General features: G+C 33.1%; 1 protein-coding gene across 22 annotated transcripts in view; it reads right to left on the bottom strand.

Moving 5' to 3' along the window:
- C7H14orf39 (chromosome 7 C14orf39 homolog) overlaps positions 1-21,937 on the bottom strand; it is a 176,331-nt gene that overhangs the window by 114,829 nt on the left and 39,565 nt on the right. For 18 of the 22 annotated variants that reach the window (XR_011625826.1, XR_011625825.1, XM_024790264.2 and 15 more), the window contains 10 exons: positions 20,256-20,443; positions 20,120-20,162; positions 18,222-18,342; positions 17,197-17,288; positions 15,664-15,791; positions 14,458-14,534; positions 9,991-10,076; positions 9,837-9,895; positions 2,903-2,967; positions 1,136-1,314 (listed from right to left, as the gene is read on the bottom strand). Coding sequence is in view for 20 of the 22 variants with exons in the window: in XM_024790264.2 (XP_024646032.2) it covers positions 1,136-1,314; positions 2,903-2,967; positions 9,837-9,895; positions 9,991-10,076; positions 14,458-14,534; positions 15,664-15,791; positions 17,197-17,288; positions 18,222-18,342; positions 20,120-20,162; positions 20,256-20,443 (1,038 nt within the window). In the remaining 2 variants the exon portion in view is untranslated. Of the gene's footprint in view, positions 1-1,135; positions 1,315-2,902; positions 2,968-9,836; positions 9,896-9,990; positions 10,077-14,457; positions 14,535-15,663; positions 15,792-17,196; positions 17,289-18,221; positions 18,343-20,119; positions 20,163-20,255; positions 20,444-21,687; positions 21,933-21,937 lie in introns of those variants that run through there. The other 4 variants (XM_071100061.1, XM_011727558.3, XM_071100070.1 and 1 more) reach the window with 3 other exon arrangements.

Here is a 21,937-nt window from a genome sequence, read left to right as displayed (position 1 = left end):
AAGGATAATAATGTACCTACAGCTAATAAGGTTGGTGTGAAAATTAAATGAGCAGTATTTATAAAATGTCTAGAGCAGTGCCTTGCACATTTTGTTAAGTGTTTGTTAAATTTAATAGAAATCTGATGATACTGCCATAACTATCTCTATTACTGTGAATGAGTCACTTAACTTTACAGATCATAGTTTTCTCATCCATGGAGAGAGGTTTTAGCGTATGAGCTCACATTCTTTCACAGTTCTCAGGTTTGATGACAGGTTCCATTTTGAATGCGCTGCGCTTGAGTCAACAGCATGACATTCAAATCAATAACTCTTATTAGCAATTTAAAATGCGGAAGTAGAGCACAGGTCTGATGCAAAACAACCCTGATGTGAAATCTGCTTGACATGTTTTAGAGAAACCTCAGGGTTCAGTGTTAAGGAAGAGGATAGACTAAACAGAAAGGTGAAGTACGGCACTATTTTCTTGGCTGCAAACTACAAATATGTGGTTTCCAAAATTTAATAATCATGTGAGAGATATTTATGCCTAAAGAGCTTGCTTAATAGAAATGGCAAGTCTTGCTTCAGACACTACAACACATGAAGAAATGACTGACGGAACATTAATTGATGATAAGTCTACATTCTACCATATGTGACAACAGCTTTTTAGCTTGACTTTTTTTTTTTTTAATAGAGTCTCACTATGTTGCTCAGGCTGGATTCAAATTCCTGGGCTCAAGGAATCCTCCTCCCTTAGCCTCCCAAATAGCTGGGACTGCAGGCACATGCCACTATGCTAGGCTTAGCTTGATATTTTAAATTTTCTTTATCCTTTGGAAAAATCTTAAATCTACACACTATTGCTTTATAAGTACATGGGATTTATGCCATCTTCAGCTAAATGTTGCAGGAAAAATGGGGAAGAGGGTCTATGAAACAAGAATAGCAGGGTATTAATAATTGTTAAAACAGGGTGAGGGTAAATGGAGGTGTGTTATATTAGTCTTTCTCTTCTTTGTATGTCTGAAATACTACATAATAAAAACTTGTTAAAGTTACAGGTACTAGGCATTTTACTATTCCTGTCAGTTATTTATCTAATTCAACACACAGATAATTTAACAGTAGTTATTAATTAAAATCCTACATTTCGAACGGTGGGGTTTTAGGGAATTTTATTTTCTCCAATGACTCAGATGCTTTCACAGCTTCAGGAGTTCCTAAAAATATAGGAATTTCAGATGTTCGTGGAAAATTCTCAGCTCTCTCTTCTACTTCGTCACTATCATTTTCTATTGGCTTCCCAAAATGTTCAGTATATATAGCCTGCAAATTCAAAGTAACAGAAAACTATAAAAAACAAATGCTGTGGCATATATGACATACATAAAAATGCATGAGGAAAATACCTTATTAATCCATGATGCTAACATTTCACAGACAAAATAAGTGAAATAAGAATAACTGGTGAAAGTGATACTAAAACATATACCAAAATATAGAAAAATAAATATTTATCCAATTTTTTCTTTTCTTTCCAGTTCCATCTTCCACTCTTACCTGAAAAAGTAAATGACAGCCAGAACATACTGGAATTGATGAAAAAAATGATTAGGAATGATTTTTCTTTTAAAATTTCCACAATATGCTCTTTGGGTGAACAATTACATATGCTATCTCCTTGAAAGTGAAAAATGATGTACTTTTAAGCAATCTTGCTCTCATTGATTAATTTCATTTTCACACTTTTTTGACCTTATAAATCTGTTATGCTACTTTCTCTACAATAATTGAGAATCTGAATACTAATTTTCCTTTATGTCATTTTGTAGAATAGAGATATGATTTGTCAAATATGCTCGTTATGCCAAATCCCATTACAGAAATAATTTGGGTCCCTTCATCAAAAAATGTGCTTATTACTTGTGTTTCTTTACAGCAAAATACTACTTGATGTTTCTCTTATTTTAGCCTTTAATAGTTAGACTGAACTTGATATACATTGTTTACATCTATCATCAGGAAAGTGTTCCACTATTTAAATAATGCTTTCAAGATACTTTTATGGCAACCACTGCTCTTGAATTGCCGTGGTGAATCATTCAATCTTACCAAACAAAATTATTTTCCTCAATCATTATTTAGTTGTAGTCAAGATATACTGTCACTTACTAATGATAACTTTTTGTATATGTTTTTTAATTTTTTTAAAAATTTATTGATGCATAATAGTTTACATAGTTTTGGGATCCATGTGATAATTTAACACATTCATGTAATTTGTAAATATCAAATCAGTGTAGTTGGGATATCCATCACCTTAAATATTTGTCTTTTCTTCATGCTAGAAACTTTGACTTATTCTCTTCTAGCTATTTTGACAGGTACAATAGATGGCTGTAAGCTGTAGTCACTATACTGATCTATCTAACACAAGGCCTTATTTCTTTTATCAAACTATATAGTTGCATCCATTAATCAGCTTCTCTACACTCCGCCTTCCCCACTACCCTTCCTGGACTCTGGTAACCACCAATCTATACTGTATCATCTTGAAACCCGCTTTTTTAGCTCCCACATATGAGTGAGAAGATGTGATATTTGTCTTTCTGTGCTTGGTTTATTTTGCTTAACGTAATGACCACCAGTTCCATCCATGTTGCTGCAAATAACTAAATTTCACTCTTTTTTATGGCCGAATAATATATTTTTGTATATTTTCATATAAAATGTTTGTGGCTTCATCTTTTAATCTGAAAAACAGAATCTGTAACTCTCTAGAAACCTGATCACCAAGCTGATAACATCTCACATAAATCACATAAATCATTTTACTAAATCTGAAATTTAAATAGACATAATATTTTAAATTGGAATTTTTGCTTAGAAATTAGAAATAAAATATTTGACTTACTTGTGAAGTACATTTTGATTCTCTTACTTGTCTTACTGTCCCTTTATCTCCATACTCAGCATCTGCTGTCATATAAGAACAAACTATTTTTCTCTTTTTGTAATTTTATTGTAAAATAAAACATTAGTCTAGCCATTTGAAATAGCTAATATTTAGCTGTTTTAACCTGCAAAAATGGCAAGTTCATATGGTTCAACATAATACATACAGATAAGAGAATAAAAAACATGAACAGTTTAACAAACAAAATTATAAAGAGAATACCCATGTTTCTTTACCCAGGTAAAGAAATCCAACATCATGAGCACTCTAAAAAGTTTCACATTCACCAAGTCTTGCTCCTCAGAGGTAATCACTATCCTGACTTTTGTGACAATCATTTCCTTAGTTGGCTTTGTTTTATCATCTAAATAATATAGCCTATTTTTCCTGTTTTAAATGTTATATAATAACATATGTATGCTCTTATGTTTTGGTTTTTTATTTTGCATATGCTTGTAAGATGCATCCATATTATCGCACAAAGACACAGTTCTCTTATTTTTACTGATGTAAAGTATTCCATTGCATAAACACAATATATCTATCCATTCTATTGCAAATGGATATTTGAAGTGTTTCTGCTTTCATGTACAACCAATGATATTATGAACATTCTTTTATGTATATCCTTGCATGTATGTACTTCTATTTCTCTAGTATATACCTAGGATTGGAACTACGAGGTATGGGGTATGTATATCTCTAATTTTACTAGATGCCAAATTTTTCCAAACGGTTGTACCAATTTTTTGTGGTAACCTGTCATTCTGAATTACTCCAGGAAATCATTCAATATCACCAGACAAAATGATTAGCTCCAATTATAATTTAGGTATGGTCTTAATATGTAGTCATTTATTAATGGAGTTCCCACCAATAGTTTATGAGAATTCCTATTGTCCTACATTCTCCTACTTAGTATTGTTAGACTTTTTAAGTTTTGCTAATCTGGTGGATGTGTAATGATACCTCACTGTAGTTTTATTTTGAGTTACCTGATTTTCATATGTTTATCTGCCACAAAAGATTCTCTTTTCTAAAGTGTATACTTTTATACTTTGCACATATTTCTAATTGGGTTGTCTGCTTTTTTCTTTTTCATTTATAGAAGTGCTTTACACATTTTGGAAACTACTCTTTTGAAAGTTTTATGTACTTCAAATATATTATTTGCCCTTGTACTCTTTTTATGGTATCTTTTGATAAACAGAAATTCTTAATTTTAATATTGCCAAATTTCTCCATCTTTCTTTCATGATTGGACTTTTTAATGCTTGAGAAATCCTTTCCTATCTTGAAGTCATGAAGATGTTTTTCTATTTGATCTTCTGAGAGTTTTATACTTTTTGTCTCTTACATTTAAGTCATAAGCATTATTTTTTACCACATATTACTTTCTTCAAAAGCTAGGTTTGAAAATTATTGAAAAAATTTTTAAATTCCAAAATAATTGTATTCATTCTTGGGTATGAAGCCACACTATACATGCTCCACAGCAGGTAGGGCTATGTGAGATATGTGCATTTCCCCATATTCCTAGAGATTGGCTATTCCTCCTTGTCAAACACTCTGTCAGCTTGGCGTATATAGATTGTAAACAGGTGAAACAGATCACCTGCACAGGTAATATATAATTTTTTTTCTCTCAGAAGGAGCATCTTTGTGGATTAAGCATACTGTGTTGGGTGAATCCTATACTGAGTGTGACAAAAAGACTCATAGTATATTAAATGAGCATTCTAAATATACATCCATTTCATGTTGTCAGAATAAGGCATTTTTAAAACTTCAAAACAAAAGTCAGTTATGAGACAAAAAGAGATATAGACTTTTATATACTTTAATAGAGCAATTGTTATGCATTACTAGTTTATAAAAATATATCCATCTGTGTAGTATATATTATATATACATTCACCATTATGTTAATATACATATACATACATGTATACACATGTGTGTGTATATACATACAGAGAATGAGTTCATATTTTCAAGGGTGTGTCAAAGTTAGAAAAGCTAGATGACTTGGGGATGATAAATTCATATATATATCCTGTGACCCTTCAGTAACTTTATTCAAAGAAAATAGTCCAAGGTTTTAAAAGATTAATGTAAAAGAATATAGAGGCATTATTTATAATAGCAAAAAAACTGAAAAAAAAAAAACTAAAATATTCCACATGAAAGAATGACTAAATAAATTACGGCATATCCACACAATGGAACATTATACGATCATTACAAATAAAATATATTTACTGACATAGAGAAATAACCGAAATAGTATATCAAGTGGGAAAAAAGAATAAAAATTATGTATAAAATATGATTCAAACTTGGAGGAAAAAAGAATAAAAATGCATAGAAAAACCGGTATACACCAGTATTTATGATGTTCAGTTACGTCTGAGTGATGATATTTTTGTTTTCTTTATATCTTTTTTTGTTTTCCAAATATTCTTTTGTTTTTATATACTTTAAGTTCTAGGGTACATGTGCACAAGCACAACGTGCAGGTTTGTTACATATGCATACATATGCCATGTAGGTGTGCTGCACCCATTAACTTGTCATTTACATTAGGTATATCTCCTAATGCTATCCCCCTCCTCTCCCCCCTCCCCACAATAGGCCCCAGTGTGTGATGTTCCTCTTCCTGTGTCCAAGAGATCTCATTGTTCAATTCCCGCCTGTGAGTGAGAACATGCAGTGTTTGGTTTTCTGTTCTTGTGATAGTTTGCTGAGAATGATGGTTTCCAGCTTCATCCATGTTCCTACAAAGGACACGAACTCATCCTTTTTTATGGCTGCATAGTATTCCATGGTGTATATGTGTCACATTTTCTTAATCCAGTCTGTCACTGATGGACATTTGGGTTGATTCCAAGCCTTTGCTATTGTGAATAGTGCCGCAATAAACATACGTGTGCATGTGTCTTTATAGCAGCATGATTTATAATCCTTTGGATATATACCCAGTAATGGGATGGCTGGGTCAAATGGTATTTCTAGTTCTAGATCCTTGAGGAATCGTCACACGGTTTTCCACAATGGTTGAACTAGTTTACAATCCCACCAACACTGTAAAAGTGTTCCTATTTCTCCACATCCTCTCCAGCACCTGTTGTTTCCTGACTTTTTAATGATCGCCATTCTAACTGGTGTGAGATGGTATCTCATTGTGGTTTTGATTTGCATTTCTCTGATGGTGAGTGATGATGAGAATTTTTTCATGTGTCTGTTGGCTGTATAAATGTCTTCTTTTAAGAAGTGTCTGTTCGTATCTTTGCCCACTTTTTGATGGGGTTGTTTGTTTTTTTCTTGTAAATTTGTTTGGGTTCCTTGTAGGTTCTGGATATTAGTCCTTTGTCAGATGAGTAGATTGCAAAAATTTTCTCCCATTCTGTAGGTTGCCTGTTCACTCTGATGGTAGTTTCTTTTGCCATGCAGAAGCTCTTTAGTTTAATGAGATCCCATTTGTCAATTTTGGCTTTTGTTGCCATTACTTTTGGTGTTTTAGACATGAAGACCTTGAGCATGCCTATGTCCTGAATGGTATTACCTAGGTTTTCTTCTAGAGTTTTTATGGTTTTAGGTCTAACATTTAAGTCTCTAATCCATCTTGAATTAATCTTCGTGTAAGGAGTAAGGAAAGGATCCCGTTTCAGCTTTCTACTTATGGCTAGCCAATTTTTCCAGCACCATTTATTAAATAGGAATCCTTTCTCCCTTTCTTGTTTTTGTCAGGTTTGTCAAAGATCAGATGGCTGTAGATGTGTGGTATTATTTCTGAGGGCCCTGTTCTGTTCCATTGGTCTATACCTCTGTTTTGGTACCAGTACCATGCTGTTTTGGTTACTGTAGCCTTGTAGTGTAGTTTGAAGTCAGGTAGCGTGATGCCTCCAGCTTTGTTCTTTTGGCTTAGGATTGTCTTGGCAATGCGGGCTCTTTTTTGGCTCCATATGAACTTTAAAGCAGTTTTTTCCAATTATGTGAAGAAAGTCATTGGTAGCTTAATGGGGATGGCAATGAATCCATAAATTACCTTGGGCAGTATGGCCATTTTCACAATATTGATTCTTCCTATCCATGAGCATGGAATGTTCTTCCATTTGTTTGTATCTTCTTTTATTTCACTGAGCAGTGGTTTACAGTTCTCCTTGAAGAGGTCCTTCACATCCCTTGTGAATTAAATTCCTAGGTATTTTATTCTCTTTGTAGCAATTGTGAATGTGAGTTCATTCATGATTTCGCTCTCTGTTTGTATGTTATTGGTGTATAAGAATGCTTGTGATTTTTGCACATCGATTTTGTATCCTGAGACTTTGCTGAAGTTGCTTATCAGCTTAAGAGATTTTGGGCTGAGACGATGGGGTTTTCTAAATATACAATCATGTCATCTGCAAATGGGACAATTTGACTTCTTCTTTTCCTAACTGAATACCCTTTCTTTCTTTCTTCTGCCTGATTGCCCTGGCCAGCACTTCCAACACTATGTTGAATAGGAGTGGTGAGAGAGGGCATCCCTGTCTTGTGCCAGTTTTCAAAGGGAATGCTTCCAGTTTTTGCCCATTCAGTATGATATTGGCTGTGGGTTTGTCATAAATAGCTCTTATTATTTTGAGATACATTCCATCAATACCAAATTTATTGAGAGTTTTTATCATGAAGGTCTGTTGAATTTTGTCAAACGCCTTTTCTGCATCTATTGAGATAATCATGTAGTTTTTGTCTTTGGTTCTGTTTATATACTGGATTACATTTATTGATTTGCATATGTTGAACCAGCCTTGCATCCCAGGGATGAAACCCACTTGATCATGGTAGATAAGCTTTTTGATGTGCTGCTGGATTCGTTTTGCCAGTATTTTATTGACGATTTTTGTATTGATGTTCATCAGGGATGTTGGTCTAAAATTCTATTTTTTTGTTGTGTCTCTGCCAGGTTTTGGTATCAGGATGATGTTGGCCTCATAAAATGAGTGAGGGAGGATTCCTTCTTTTTCTATTGATTGGAATAGTTTCTGAAGGAATGGTACCAGCTCCTCCTCATACCTCTGGAAGAATTCGGCTGTGAATCTGGTCCTGGACTTTTTCTGGTTGGTAGGCTGTTAATTATTGCCTCAATTTCAGAGCCTGCTATTGGTCTATTCAAGGATTCAAGTTCTTCCTGGTTTAGTCTTGGGAGAGTATATGTGTCCAGGAATTTATCCATTTCTTCTAGGTTTTCTAGTTTATTTGTGTCAAGGGTTTATAATATTCTCTGATGGTAGTTTGTATTTCTGTGGGATCAGTGGTGATATCCCCTTTATCATTTTTATTGTGTCTATTTGATTCTTCTGTCTTTTCTTCTTTATTAGTCTTGCTAGCAGTCTATCAATTTTGTTGATCTTTTCAAAAAACCAGCTCTTGGATTCATTGATTTTTGAAGGGTTTTTGTGTCTCCGTCTTCTTCATTTCTGCTCTGATCTTAGTTATTTCTTGCCTTCTGCTAGCTTTTGAATGTGTTTGCTCTTGCTTCTCGAGTTCTTTTAATTGCGATGTTAGAGTGTCAATTTTAGATCTTTCCTGCTTATTCTTGTGGGCATTTAGTGCTATAAGTTTCCCTCTACACACTGCTTTAAATGTGTCCCAGAGATTCTGGTATGTTGTATCTTTGTTCTCATTGGTTTCAAAGAACATCTTTATTTCTGCCTTCATTTTGTTATGTACCCAGTAGTCATTCAGGAGCAGGTTGTTCAGTTTCCATATAGTTGAGTGGTTTTGATTGAGTTTCTTAGTCCTGAGTTCTAGTTTGATTGCACTGTGGTCTGAGAGACAGTTTGTTATAATTTCTGTTCTTTTACATTTGCTGAGGAGTGCTTTACTTCCAACTATGTGGTCAATTTTGGAATAAGTGTGATGTGGTGCTGAGAAGAATGTATAGTCTGTTGATTTGAGGTGGAGAGTTCTGTAGATGTCTATTAGGTCCGCTTGGTGCAGATCTGAGTTCAATTCCTTGATATCCTTGTTAACTTTCTGTCTCGTTGATCTGTCTAATGTTGACAGTAGGGTGTTAAAGTCTCCCATGATTATTGTATGGGAGTCTAAGTCTCTTTTAAGTCTCTAAGGACTTGCTTTATGAATCTGGATGCTCCTGTATTGGGCGCATATATATTTTAGATAGTTATCTCTTCTTATTGAATTGATCCCTTTACCATTATGTAATGGCCTTCTTTGTCTCTTTTGATCTTTGTTGGTTTAAAGTCTGTTTTATCAGAGACTAGGATCGCAACCCCTGCCTTTTTTTGTTTTCCATTTGCTTGGTAGATCTTCCTCCATCCCTTTATTTTGAGCCTATGTGTGTCTCTGCATGTGAGATGCGTCTCCTGAATACAGCCCACTGATGGGTCTTCAGTCTTTATCCAATATGCCAGTCTGTGTCTTTCAATTGGACCATTTAGTCCATTTACATTTAAGGTTAATATTGTTATGTGTGAACTTGATCCTGTCGTTATGATATTAGCTGGTTATTTTGCTCGTTAATTGATGCAGTTTCTTCCTAGTGTTGATGGTCTTTACATTTTGGCATGTTCTTGCAATGGCTGGTACCGGTTGTTCCTTTCCATGTTTAGTGCTTCCTTCAGGATCTCTTGTAGGGCAGGCCTGGTGGTGACAAAATCTCTAAGCATTTGCTTGTCTGTAAAGGGTTTTATTTCTCCTTCACTTAAATATTCTACAATAAAATATTCTACAATAAAATGTATTTAGGGAAGATGTATTTTAAAGCCTGGCATGCATGGTCAGTTAACCAGAGATGCAAATAATGCCAACAATTTATTTGACTACTATAAAAGCCTCATATAATTTGTTACCCCTACTTCTTAGAAAAAATATAAACGGCAAATACCTTTATCTCCTTTTTCAAACCACTGATTGGAATTTGATTGTTTCTGTGGAGTTAACAATCTAAAATAGAATAAATATAATTTTTGTATTTTTTCTGAGTTGATATCCATAAATTATTTCAGAGGTTAAAGCATTTTCTTATTTTTAAAAGTTACCTGACTTGCATAAACTTTTGTGAACTTTTGATAGCCGTAATATGTGAACATTTTGAATGGTTATCCACAGCAGAGTCATTAAACATCTGAAAGAAAGAAATTAAGCATCTGACTTGGCTATACAAAGCAATAAAAAATTTTTTCCTTGTCATAGCAACTCAGAACTCTCATTTCGTTAGCATTTCATCCTTACCATCATTACCATCATTATCAACATCAACCACTACACACATTAACTGAAACCACTACATACAAAACATTAAGTCAAATGCTGAGAAACAAAAAAGTTTAAGAATTTAATGTCTTTGACAAGTATAATAACGATCTGTAGTAGTATTTCTATATTTAAGATAAGCCTTTTAAAATTTATACCACCCATATTCATGACTCATCAACTAAATCTTACCAGTTTCTCAACTGATTATCTGATTTCTGTGTCCCTCCATTCTCTATTAGCTCTCAAATTCAACACAGGAAAGCAAAACAACAGAGTAAAAGATTAAAAGCTGAAACTTTCCTTTTTATATATATGTAAAAAAGCTATTATTCCATTTTAACCTTAAATTGTTTAATATTAATATCTAGCTGGGAGTGGTGACTTATGCCTGTAATCCCAATACTTTCAGGGACTAAGGCCAGAGGATCACTTGAGCACCAGGAGTTCAAGACCAGCCTGTACAACATAGTGAGACCCTATCTCTACAAAACATTTAAAAATTAGCTGAGTTTGGTAGCCTGATGTCCTAGCTACTGGCGATGGGGGGAGCAAGGGTGGGGTTGAGGTGGGACGATCCATCGAGTCCAGGATTTCAAGGCTACAGTGAGCCATGATCACGCCACTACACTCCAACCTGGAAGTGACACAGCAACACTTTGTCTCAAAAACAAATCGTTTAATATTAATATCTAAACCATTGTTTTATTAATGTTTGTTTCAAGCCTTTTGTCCTCCTTGAATCATTTTAAAGAGTCTCTGCTTTTTGTTATTTGACTCAAAATGAAAATATAGTTTTAACAGAAAAGTTTATCTCATTTTTTTTGCTATAACAGACATTGATCTTAATTCTGTCATCTTTCTGTGCTCTTCAACTGTAAGAAAAAGTGTCAACCTCCTTTAAAGAACAAGTGATGCTACTGTTTTGATGTATGCTTTAAACCAAGCTTGTTCAACCCATGGCCTGCAGGCTGCATGCGGTCCAAAATGGCTCTGACTGTGGCCCAATACAAATTTGTAAACTTTCTTAAAACATGAGATTTTTTTCAAGGTTTTATTTTATTTATTTATTTTTTAGTTCATCAGCTATTGTTAGTGTTAGTGTATTTTATGTGCGGCCCAATACAATTCTCTTTTTCCAGTGTGGCCCAGGCAAGTCAAAAGACTGGACACACCTGTAAGGAGAATACATGTCTGTATATGTCTCCTGGTACAAATACCTGTACAAATATTTCAAATATTTGTTTCGAGTAGATGTCAAGCAGTAGAACTGCTAACTATATACATTTTTATTTGTAATAAATTTATATTGTGAATCAGTCCTCCAAAGTGGTTGTACCAAATTACACTTCCACTATTCTTGACCTCACTAAATATTACCAAGCAAATATTTTAAGTCTGCTAACCTGATAGGTAAAACCAGGCATTTCAATGGTTTAATTTGCATTTCCCTGTACTTCTGGGGTCTGGCATCTTGTTACATTTAGTGATCCTTTGGCTTTCCCTTTTTATAAACTGCCTTCTTATTTTTTGTCCATTTTTATTATCTCTTTATTAATTTGTAAGAGTTACTATGTACTTCTTTATATAGTATACATTGCGGATACCAATATTTTGCTCATTTTGTTATTGTCTTTTAACTTTGTTAGTGTCTTTTGTCACATATAAGTTTTTATTTTTATGTAGTCTGTTGTTCACTTTGTCTTTTTCCTTCACCACATTGTTATAATTACTATGTTTTGATAATATTTACAAATGTTTCGGGTGATGGAAATATTCTGGAATTAGAGTGATAATGGTTGCACAACCTTATGATACACTAAAAACCACTAAATCTACACTTTTAAGTGGTAACTTTCATGGTATATGAATTATACCTCAAGGAAAGAAGAAAAATAATGGATATTTTGACATATGGCCATACAGATCCCCCTCTTTATCTTGCAAGTTTTTTAGGGGAGGGCTACCATTGTGTTTGACTTGTATTTTTTAAATTATAGTAAGTAAAAATAGCAACTTTTTAGAAATCATTGAGATATACTTTTTATTCTAGTAATGGGTCAATTTTGGTTAATATTGCAAATAAAAACTTAACTGTATTCTGTGTATGTTGAGCACAAAGTTTGCTAATTGTGCTATTCAGATTCCCTAAATTCTTATTTATTTTTCACCCATTTGATTTACCTCTGTGGCAGAAACTGCCATTTGCTTGTCCTATCCAAAATCTAATTTCTCCTTGTGTTCTACTTTAAAAAACAAAGAAACAAACAAAAAAACCCTGTTTCCCAACCTCTCCTGCAGATAGAGGTACCCAAGTGACCAAGTTCTGGCCAATGAAATGATATCATAAATTGTTTACGGAGCTTCCGGGAAAAATCCTTAAAAATGGGGCTGACTCAGCTGGTCCTTCTCCCCTATTTCTTTCCTGCCTGGAAGGCAGATATGATGGCACATTTACATAGTTACCTTCTGACCATGAAGTGACCTAAAGGTAAAAGCATAGCATGAAAAATAGCAGGAAAACAAAACATAGATGAAGCTTGAGAAATAACGACATTGTTGAGATGATGCTATCAGTCCTGAATCTGAATCACCTACTTTAGAATTTTATGGCAAGTAAGAGAAAAATTCATGTTTATTTTGTTTAAGATGCTATCATTTCACTGGTTTAGTTTTATATTGTTTCACATATAGCCAAACTCAACTCCTAAATTCACAATCAGTACTTTTTTTTGAGAGACTATATTAAGCTTCTTGTTTTAACTGTGTATTTAACCATTTATTTGAAAGTCTGTCAAATTCTGCTTTACATATTTTGAAACTTGAAATAATTTAGCACATTGTGGTTTTTATAATTTCTTGGTAAATTGTTCTTTTTAAAAATATGAAATGTATTTACCCCATTAATGCTTTTCACCCTGAACTCTATCTCATACAACATTGTTACATCTGCCTTGTTTTTGTTTGCATTTGCCTGATATATTTTCTTTTTTTTTCAGCCTCAATGTCAAGTTGTTTCTGCTCTTCTGCTTTAATAGCATATACTCGTATTTTGTTTATATATCCCATAGAAGTAGTTCTGTCTTTTAATGGGGGTTTAACTCAGTCACATTTTTGTGGTTACTAATTTGTTCAGAACTATTTCTGGCACCTTATTCGTTTTCTATTTACAATGCTTTCTAGCTGTTTTATTTTTACCCCCATTACTGTCTTTTGTTGGACTAATTAATTTTGTTTTATCTATTTTATTCTCCTTTTTTAAAACTAACACATTCTATTTCTCTTCCGGTGGTTACCGTTAAATGTTTAATATATATGCATAAATTTAAATTTTTCCAACAATGTATGGAGTTCATCAGTGTTCATATCTTCTCCCTACCTCTATCCTTAAATAAAAAATAGAACTCTAGTAAACTTATTTTTCTCATTTATTTTTCCACCTTCATCCCATATTGACATTATCTGGAATTTCAGTACCAGATTTAAAAATTTTTTTAAGTTATACATGTTTACACTTGAGTTTCACTAATTACTTTGGTCACCATTACCAGTGTAAGAACAATTATATTCTTCATTGAGGCTTTCCCTCTGGACTATTTTCAGGAAGAATGGGGAAAGATAAAAAAGTGTGCCAGCAGCAGTTAGCTCTCTGGGTGGTATGCTCCTTACTCTTCATGGGCATCAAGAACCACCCAGGGGACCTGCCTATCTCTCTCACCCAAACTTCCATATTCACTGCTTCCACCTGGAGACAGTCATTCCACTGCTGATGCCTGGCCAAAGATACAGTGGATATAAGATGAACAGGGGGTTAAGTAAACTAACTACGACTGAGGTAATGCAACAAATTACCTTACTCATTGTCCATATACCTTTATCTTGTGGAACAGTATTATCCTATGCATGTCCTGGGCAATAATTTACCTCTTCAATCCAATCCTGCTATTTTTCCTTCAGGAATTTCTCACAGTTTTGGGTCTACTATGTACAGGGCTTGGTATTTTAAAATATCTTTTTCTATTATTTTTAGGAATAAGGGGACAAGTTACAGTATACAATCAGAATGCCATATTGAAACACCTTTAAATTTTTTAGACCTTGAGTTTGCACTAATGGCTGATTTAATAAATTTATAACACACACACACACACACACACACACACACACCCGTCTGTGTCTTAAGGGTAGTACATTAATTATTACATTTAATGCAAGCAGGTATTTAATTTATACTACTAAAAAGAGATACCTACCTGTGTATCATTTTCTTTTTGTCTGAAGTCAATATTGGCAAGCTTTGACTGATTCACAGAACTTTCTTCTTTTACATCTAGATTATTAAACAGTACTACTTTAAATCAACTCTGGAAACAGAATCAAGTATCTTCCCCAACATTTAACCTAAACTTATAATTTAGAAAATCAAATCTACATGAATATTTAGTTTAAATTAAAATATGAAATTATGAAATTATTTTAAAACTCTTAATTCCTTACTATATAATAGCTTTACAATAACTATGAAGATGAAATGACACCAAAGAAGGCAGAGTGGTTGAGGAGACAAAGAAACCAGCCAGTGTAGTTAATCTAATATAATATATTAGGTTGGCGCAAAAGTAATCATGGTTTTCACCATTACTTTTTTTTTTTTTTTTTGAGACGGAGCTTCGCTCTGTCCCCCAGGCTGGAGTGCAGTGGCCGGATCTCAGCTCGCTGCAAGCTCCGCCTCCCAGGTTTACGCCATTCTCCTGCTTCAGCCTCCCGAGTAGCTGGGACTACAAGCGCCCGCCACAACGCCCGGCTAGTTTTTTGTATTTTTTTTAGTAGAGATGGGGTTTCACCGGGTTATCCAGGATGGTCTCGATCTCCTGACCTCGTGATCCGCCCGTCTCGGCCTCCCAAAGTGCTGGGATTACAGGCTTGAGCCACCGCGCCCGGCCTACCATTACTTTTAATGCCAAAACCGTTATGTAACGGCAAATGCCATTAAATTTTAATTAAAAGCAATGGCAAAAACTGTGATTACTTTTGCACCAACCTAATAGTTCATTTAATCTGCAGAGCCACTGAATGAAACTTGACTCAAATATCTCAGTGACTAAGTTACAGATACTATTAGCATAAGTCTTTTAACTAAGTCACACATATTGATAATCAACTCCTCAAATGAAAAATATGTAATTTTTCATCCTCCTCTAATAGCTGTGCAACCAGGCCAGACACTGTTTTTGAAAATTATTGTGTGAATAATTCCTTTCTCAAGAGAAAAAAGTTAGGTATAGAAGACATATTTTGTTTGCTCTCAGAAAGATTCAAAGCAGCACTTTCTTGAGTTTATAGGTCCCCAGTATTGTTTTTGCTTACACCGAATGATAAATAAAATTGCTCCCTTTTATTTCTTCTGTGTGTTTGCAAAAAAAAAAATGATGTTTTTGAATAACAAAAAGATATTATACCTGCAATTCTTGGTTCTGAAGAATGCATCTTTATTGGTCTTACTAATTTCTGAGATTCATAAGGAAGAAATAATTGACTGCTTTGAGTTTTATTAAATGCAGGTACATGTTCATCTTTTTCAAAAATTCTAAAGAGAAAGGTGAATTACATTAAATATTAGATAAGTTAAAATTAACATATTTTAAAGCTAGGAGGCATATTTAGATACTATATAATAAAAACCACTCATTTTGCAGATAATAAAACTGAGTTCCAAAGAATTTAATAGACTTGCCCAAAATGACTGAATTACTTAGTAGTGGTGTCAGAGCAAAACCACACTTCCCCTGATTAAGTTCAGTGCTCTTCCCAATATAGTCCACTCTTGTTTTTAAAATATAATAATTGAAAAAGACTTTCTACACATGTCAAAAACATTTTAAGCCAAAACTTGTAACTACAAATAGCATGCTTCAGATTTCATGGTACTTCAAACTTTAAAAAGACATATTCAGAAATAAATCAACCAACATGAATACAGAAATTGTTAAAACAGTATTATAATCATAAATGGGTCTTTTAAGTTTTTTACTGAAGGAATAGTTTTCACTAAATTTTACCTAAATCAAAGAAATAGAATAAACACTGTCAGAATATATATTGAGTTAAAAATGACTAAATATTCATATGTTTCTGTCAATATATGGAATTTTTCTTAAAGGCGGTCAATAAAGTAAAATTCTGTCTATTTACCTATTTTTTCAATTAACTTCATTATAAAATTAAAGACATACTTGCATTGAATGTGGTACATGGGAGTGGAGGAATCGAGAAAATAACACATCCAAAAAAGTAGGATCAGGGAAATTAACCTGACAGAAGAGTATGTTGAAAAATCAGATTAAGGGCCATGGAACTTGAGGAAAGGAGTTTTAGAAGAATGAAAAAGGATTAAGTAGGAGGGAAAAGTAAAAGCTGATCAGAAACAGCAATAGTAATACATCTATTTTTCTGTCATAGGATAACAGGCAGATCCCATTTTTTTTTTTTTTTTTTTTTGCCTCTATAACTGATCTCTATTTTATCACCACTAAAACAAAAGACAAGGAAATACGATGTCACACATTTAGCAGCATGCTTTGACTCATCTTCACTCTATAGCAAAGGAAGAACTGGTCAAGGTGGACAGGGTGATAAAAAAGTAAATACCTTGCTATTCCCACTATTGTTTCTGTTTTAATCCTATTGCTGGCCCATCATGGAAAACACAGGATGATTTATACAACTGACAGGTTCTAGAACAGCAGATTTGCTGCTGCTACTCTATTTCTCTTTACATATTATCCTCAGCCTTACTAAATAACAAGCAGATTTTAGTACTAGTTCATAATATTTAAGTTAATAATATTTTTCATAAGAAATAGAAAATAGCCTGCACAACAAAATTTACCAATATTGTGTAAATATTAGTGGTTTGGGATGGAATATAGAATCAAACTTTTAGATGCAAAATATCTGTTCACATAAAATCTAATTTTAAAGGTTACCTATACCTTTCTTTCAGTTCTTTTCTGTTTTCTACATTTTTGTTCTTTTCTTCCAGAGTTTCTGAAAGAGCCTTAGTTTCATAATGCCTAGATATCTGCTAAAAAGACAAATGGGAATGCAAAACAAAATAATTACTTGCAAAGCAGTAAAAAAGATATGCTTTATCTGTTTTTCTATATAATCATAAGATTCATATTTTTGATAGTATCTACTATCGTCTATTTACAGTTATTAAAACAAAAACAAAATTAACAATAAATCGCACCCCTTTAACTTTTCCTTACAATTCCACTGGCAAATGTAGATTTTAATGAACTCCAATCTTTTTAAAAACAGATAGTCATAAGCAAAGTAGACATTGATTCCTTACATAAGGACACAGTTACCATATATTTTAAAGGAAATGGCATCTACTTTCTTCTGTTTACTAAAATGATATTACTGTTATTTAGTACCTCATAGTTAATGAATGATAAGAATACAATATTTAACAGAATTTTCAAACATTTGGAAAATAAGGTATTCAAATTTTTCTCAGAATTTGGAAGCGACTTTGATGGGTTATCACACCTATGTAAATAAAAGCCACAATTTCGTGGATGGCATCCAAACGTATCCAAGAAAATATAATTTTTTTTTGAGACGGAAAAGGCTACACTAGTTCTAGCCTAGCTCGCTAAAGATTATAGTCATGTATTTTTCAAGTTTCTTTATTTACTACCTTTTAAAAAAACCCTGGCGTAGGTCTTTTAATGCCTTTAAAATCCTGTTATTATGCTGCATCTTATTCCTTCCTCATGTTCTCTCCTCAGACCTCAAAGAAAGCTAAACTATTCCCCAAAACTCAGTTTAATATATTCAGTACCTAAAATACATTTTGGCTCCAAAGGTAATCTGAGGCAAATAAATTATCTTAAACCTTTCTCCATATCAGGCTGTCGTAAAAATAGCTCTTCTAAAACTGTCAACTAACATACCACTATATTTATACATTAATACACATATTAGAAATATATAACAAAATATATACCTGGTTTAAATAATTAATTTCTATTTCCATTTCATCTACTTCTTTCTTCAATTCAGATGAACTTTTGGTAAAATTGCTGGCATTTTTAAGAATATCTTGTGTTTTACATCTCAAATTAACACTTCTTAAGTTAAGGAACTATGTCATGTAAGTAAATTTTAAATTTATAATATATATACCATATCAGAAATGATTATGTGACATCATTTATATGTATGTTCCATATAAACAGTAAACAATATTAAAAACAGTATCTGAAAACAGGAGAATAACATAAACATTTGGCAGACTAACAAAGATAATTTATTGTTTATGTTATATATTGAGCTTAAAAATAACATTTAATACAAAATATTTGTTAGGATTATTTCAGTTAAGTATTTTCACAGGGTAGTCTTTTTTTTTTTTTTTTTTTTTTTTTTTTGCTTTTTAAATCAAAGTTCATTGTGTCACTTGCCATAACTAATAAAACATAATTCAGGCCCAAATTTAACTTCTTATGTGCTTCCATTATTTATTTGTTCAAAGACAATATTAAAAATCTACCCATTTCAAGCCAACAACAGTATGCTGGACAAAAACAAAATCGACCAAATTTCCCTTTTCTTGCTCTGTAAGGCTCATCAGTGTACCCTACAGAACTCAAAAGAGAGGCAGATCTTCAATTTGGACTTTCTACTTGAACTGGATTTGTGCCCAATTTCAAGTAAAAAATCCTCAGCTATTAATAGACATTCCACATGGTTCTTAGCTAATACAATGTCCTAAATTACAATCCATTTAGGAGAATTTGAAAATGATAGAATAGTGACAGTTAACAAGATTTCCAGAGAAAATTAACCAGGGCTTTCCTATTCTGCCTTAAAATATGTATGATTTATAAGATAGAATATAAAATTTCAGGTGAATCATGATTTATAAGTCTATTGTAATCAAGTTTCCATTAAAATGTTAGATACAGATAATTAAATCCTAATCTTCAAATCTTCCTACCTCCATTCACCTCTTCCTGTTTGTCATGCAACCTTGTATCTCATCCCATTCCACATCCAACTCCCTAAACCCTTGCTATACCTTCAGCATCTACTAACTTTTGCCCCTTCCCACTGAAAAGTTAAAGCACAAATGGGCAGCAAATGAACAGCAAAAAATCGAAGAGACTAAAACCAAAACATGGAAAAAGCTAGCAGCAGAAGAGTTAAAAGGATGGTTTAGAATGAAGCAGACAGAAAGGAAGGTAGAATGCAGGGATAAAGAAGACTTAGTACAAATAGTGGAGTTATAATCTGATAGGAAAGCATATGAAGGATTGCGGAGGTTGAAAGAGGATTAAAGTTTCAAGTTCATCATCAGGGAAGAGCTCTCTGATGAACAGGTGAGACTTAGACCAATTAAGAATTACTTAGGCATCTATTACAGTGGTACTGTATTAGAATTGTTTACATGTCTGTCTTCCCTACTAAACTCTGAGCTCCTTGGAAGAGAGCTCTGTATCATCTTCAGTATTGCCTGGCACAAGGTAGGTTTCCAATGATAGATGAATGAATAAATGTAACTCACCTCCTTTGCACCTTCCATTCTAACAAGTAATAATCAAGCAATTTAACTGGAATTTTCTTTGGTAAGACAGACCAATATGACATTTTCATGGTTTGGTTCCTAAGATACACCACTTAAACCCAAATACATATGCCATTTTATTCTTACCAAAGTTGCTTGCTTCTGATCACATGAATATACATGAAAATGAATCCAAGATGACCTTTAAAATGACTTTTAAAATCTTTTAATTAAACACAAAACAAATCCGTGTTATTCTCACAAAGGAAACACAGTAACAAAATTCAAAACAATGCTTATCTAATAAAAATTATAAGTACAAATACTATTGTGGATACATGTTTAATGTCCATTTAATAAGTGATGGAAAGGGAGCAGGCACTGAAAAACAAAGTCATAGCATAAGCTGATTTATTATCTTCTTTTTGTTACAAAGATACCATAATTAAAACAAAATGATAAAAATATTAATACCTTGAAATTTCGTAAAAATTGTTTCATTCATTTTTAATTGTTCAGTACATGCCAACACTCTGCTTTGAATTTCTTCATGTTCTCTTTTCTTCTCATAATATTCACATGAAAAGGGTGTTTCTGAGTATTTTAGTTGGTATTGCTTCAAAACTTCTTTATATTGACGTATATAATCATGATACATTTCTCTGTTAAAATTAAAAGAAATTATGTCTATGTAACAACAATAGATCTAAAAGCTTTGTAAATAGACTGTTAAAGTCTATTAAATTAAGCATAAAAGGCAAATCAAATGTCTTCTTATTCTTGCTTCCCTCAATATTGCCTGTCCTTCAGACTTTCCTTAACTCCACCACACTTCTCAACTTGACTCTTTTTCTTCATTATCTGAGTTATTCACTTCCTAATTCTATTCAATTTAACTCCCACTCCCATCATTTTAATGATGCTATTCTTCCCAAGGTCACCAATGATCAAATTTGTCCAACTGAATGATTTCTTTTTAGTACTGCTCTTAATTAACACTGCAGAACCTGGTTCTTCTGATCACTTACTCCTAGTAGAACCTCTATGTCCCCTGGCTTCTGAGTCTCTACTCTCCCCAGCTCAGCTACTTCTATAACCATATATTTTTAATCTTCAATTTTCATTAGCTAAAATTACCACATGAAGTCATGTTCTATGTGTTAGAACTCTGGTTCACCATCATGTATACCCCATAACTATTTTATGAAGAAAATTTTATCACGGTTTAGAAGAACTCCTCTGGTCCAGCTCCAGTAGTAGTGGCCGCTCATCTACTTAGGCACAAATCTTAAATGAGACAGTTAATTCTTGCAAAAGGACATTAACCTTTTTTTCTTATTTGACCTGTGCTCGATTCTACATGAATCAAAATTACAATGGCCTATGAGCCAAATCTAATCTGCCACCTATTTTTGTATAGCCTATGAACTATGAATGATTTTTACATGTTTCAATGATTGAAAAAAATCAAAAATTTATTCCATGACACATTAAAATTATATGAGATTTAAACTTCAGTGTCCATAAATAAAGTTTTATTAGATTACAGCTCATTTATTTACATATTATCTGAAAATCTCTGATGCCATAATAGTAGAGTTGAGTAGTCATGACAGATGTTGGCCCACTAAGGTTAAAATATTAATACTTACTATCTGGTCCTTTACCAAAAAAGTTTGCCAACTCTAATCAACAACATTGAAAATGTTAAATCCAGTTCTTTATAAAAAATATATTCTTAAATCTTCTTTTTGCCCAATTCTTATCAAATACTTAGTTTCAAAAAAAAAATCATAGAAAATTTTTTGAAAATATATGGTTCTTACATTCCTCAAGATTTTGTCATTTCTTGGATCAAAGTATACTCTATGGGGGAGTTTCTTAAAAGATACTCTGATTATCTCACCTTAGCAGATTAGGGAAGAACAAGTCTTCAAAAACTGCACACATGAGAAGAAAAGTAAGGATAACAGCCCTGTGCTGGTGAGCAGGTCTGAATCTTAAGAAAGTTTTAATTTCTTAATATTACTAAACTGTCCCCTTTAGCAAGAAAAAGCAGTTTGAGCCCTAAACAAGCTCCTATTCCTCTAAATGCATACTTGCTAATTAAGACCCACTTACTATTTAATAGCTTGGGGAAAATGGTACAGGGAAGA

The sequence above is a fragment of the Macaca nemestrina genome, chromosome 7 (genome assembly GCF_043159975.1).
Source record: "Macaca nemestrina isolate mMacNem1 chromosome 7, mMacNem.hap1, whole genome shotgun sequence".
Lineage (NCBI taxonomy): Eukaryota > Metazoa > Chordata > Mammalia > Primates > Cercopithecidae > Macaca > Macaca nemestrina.
The sequence above is the reverse complement of the archived record's forward strand: the minus strand, read 5'-3'. Positions and strand labels throughout refer to the sequence as shown.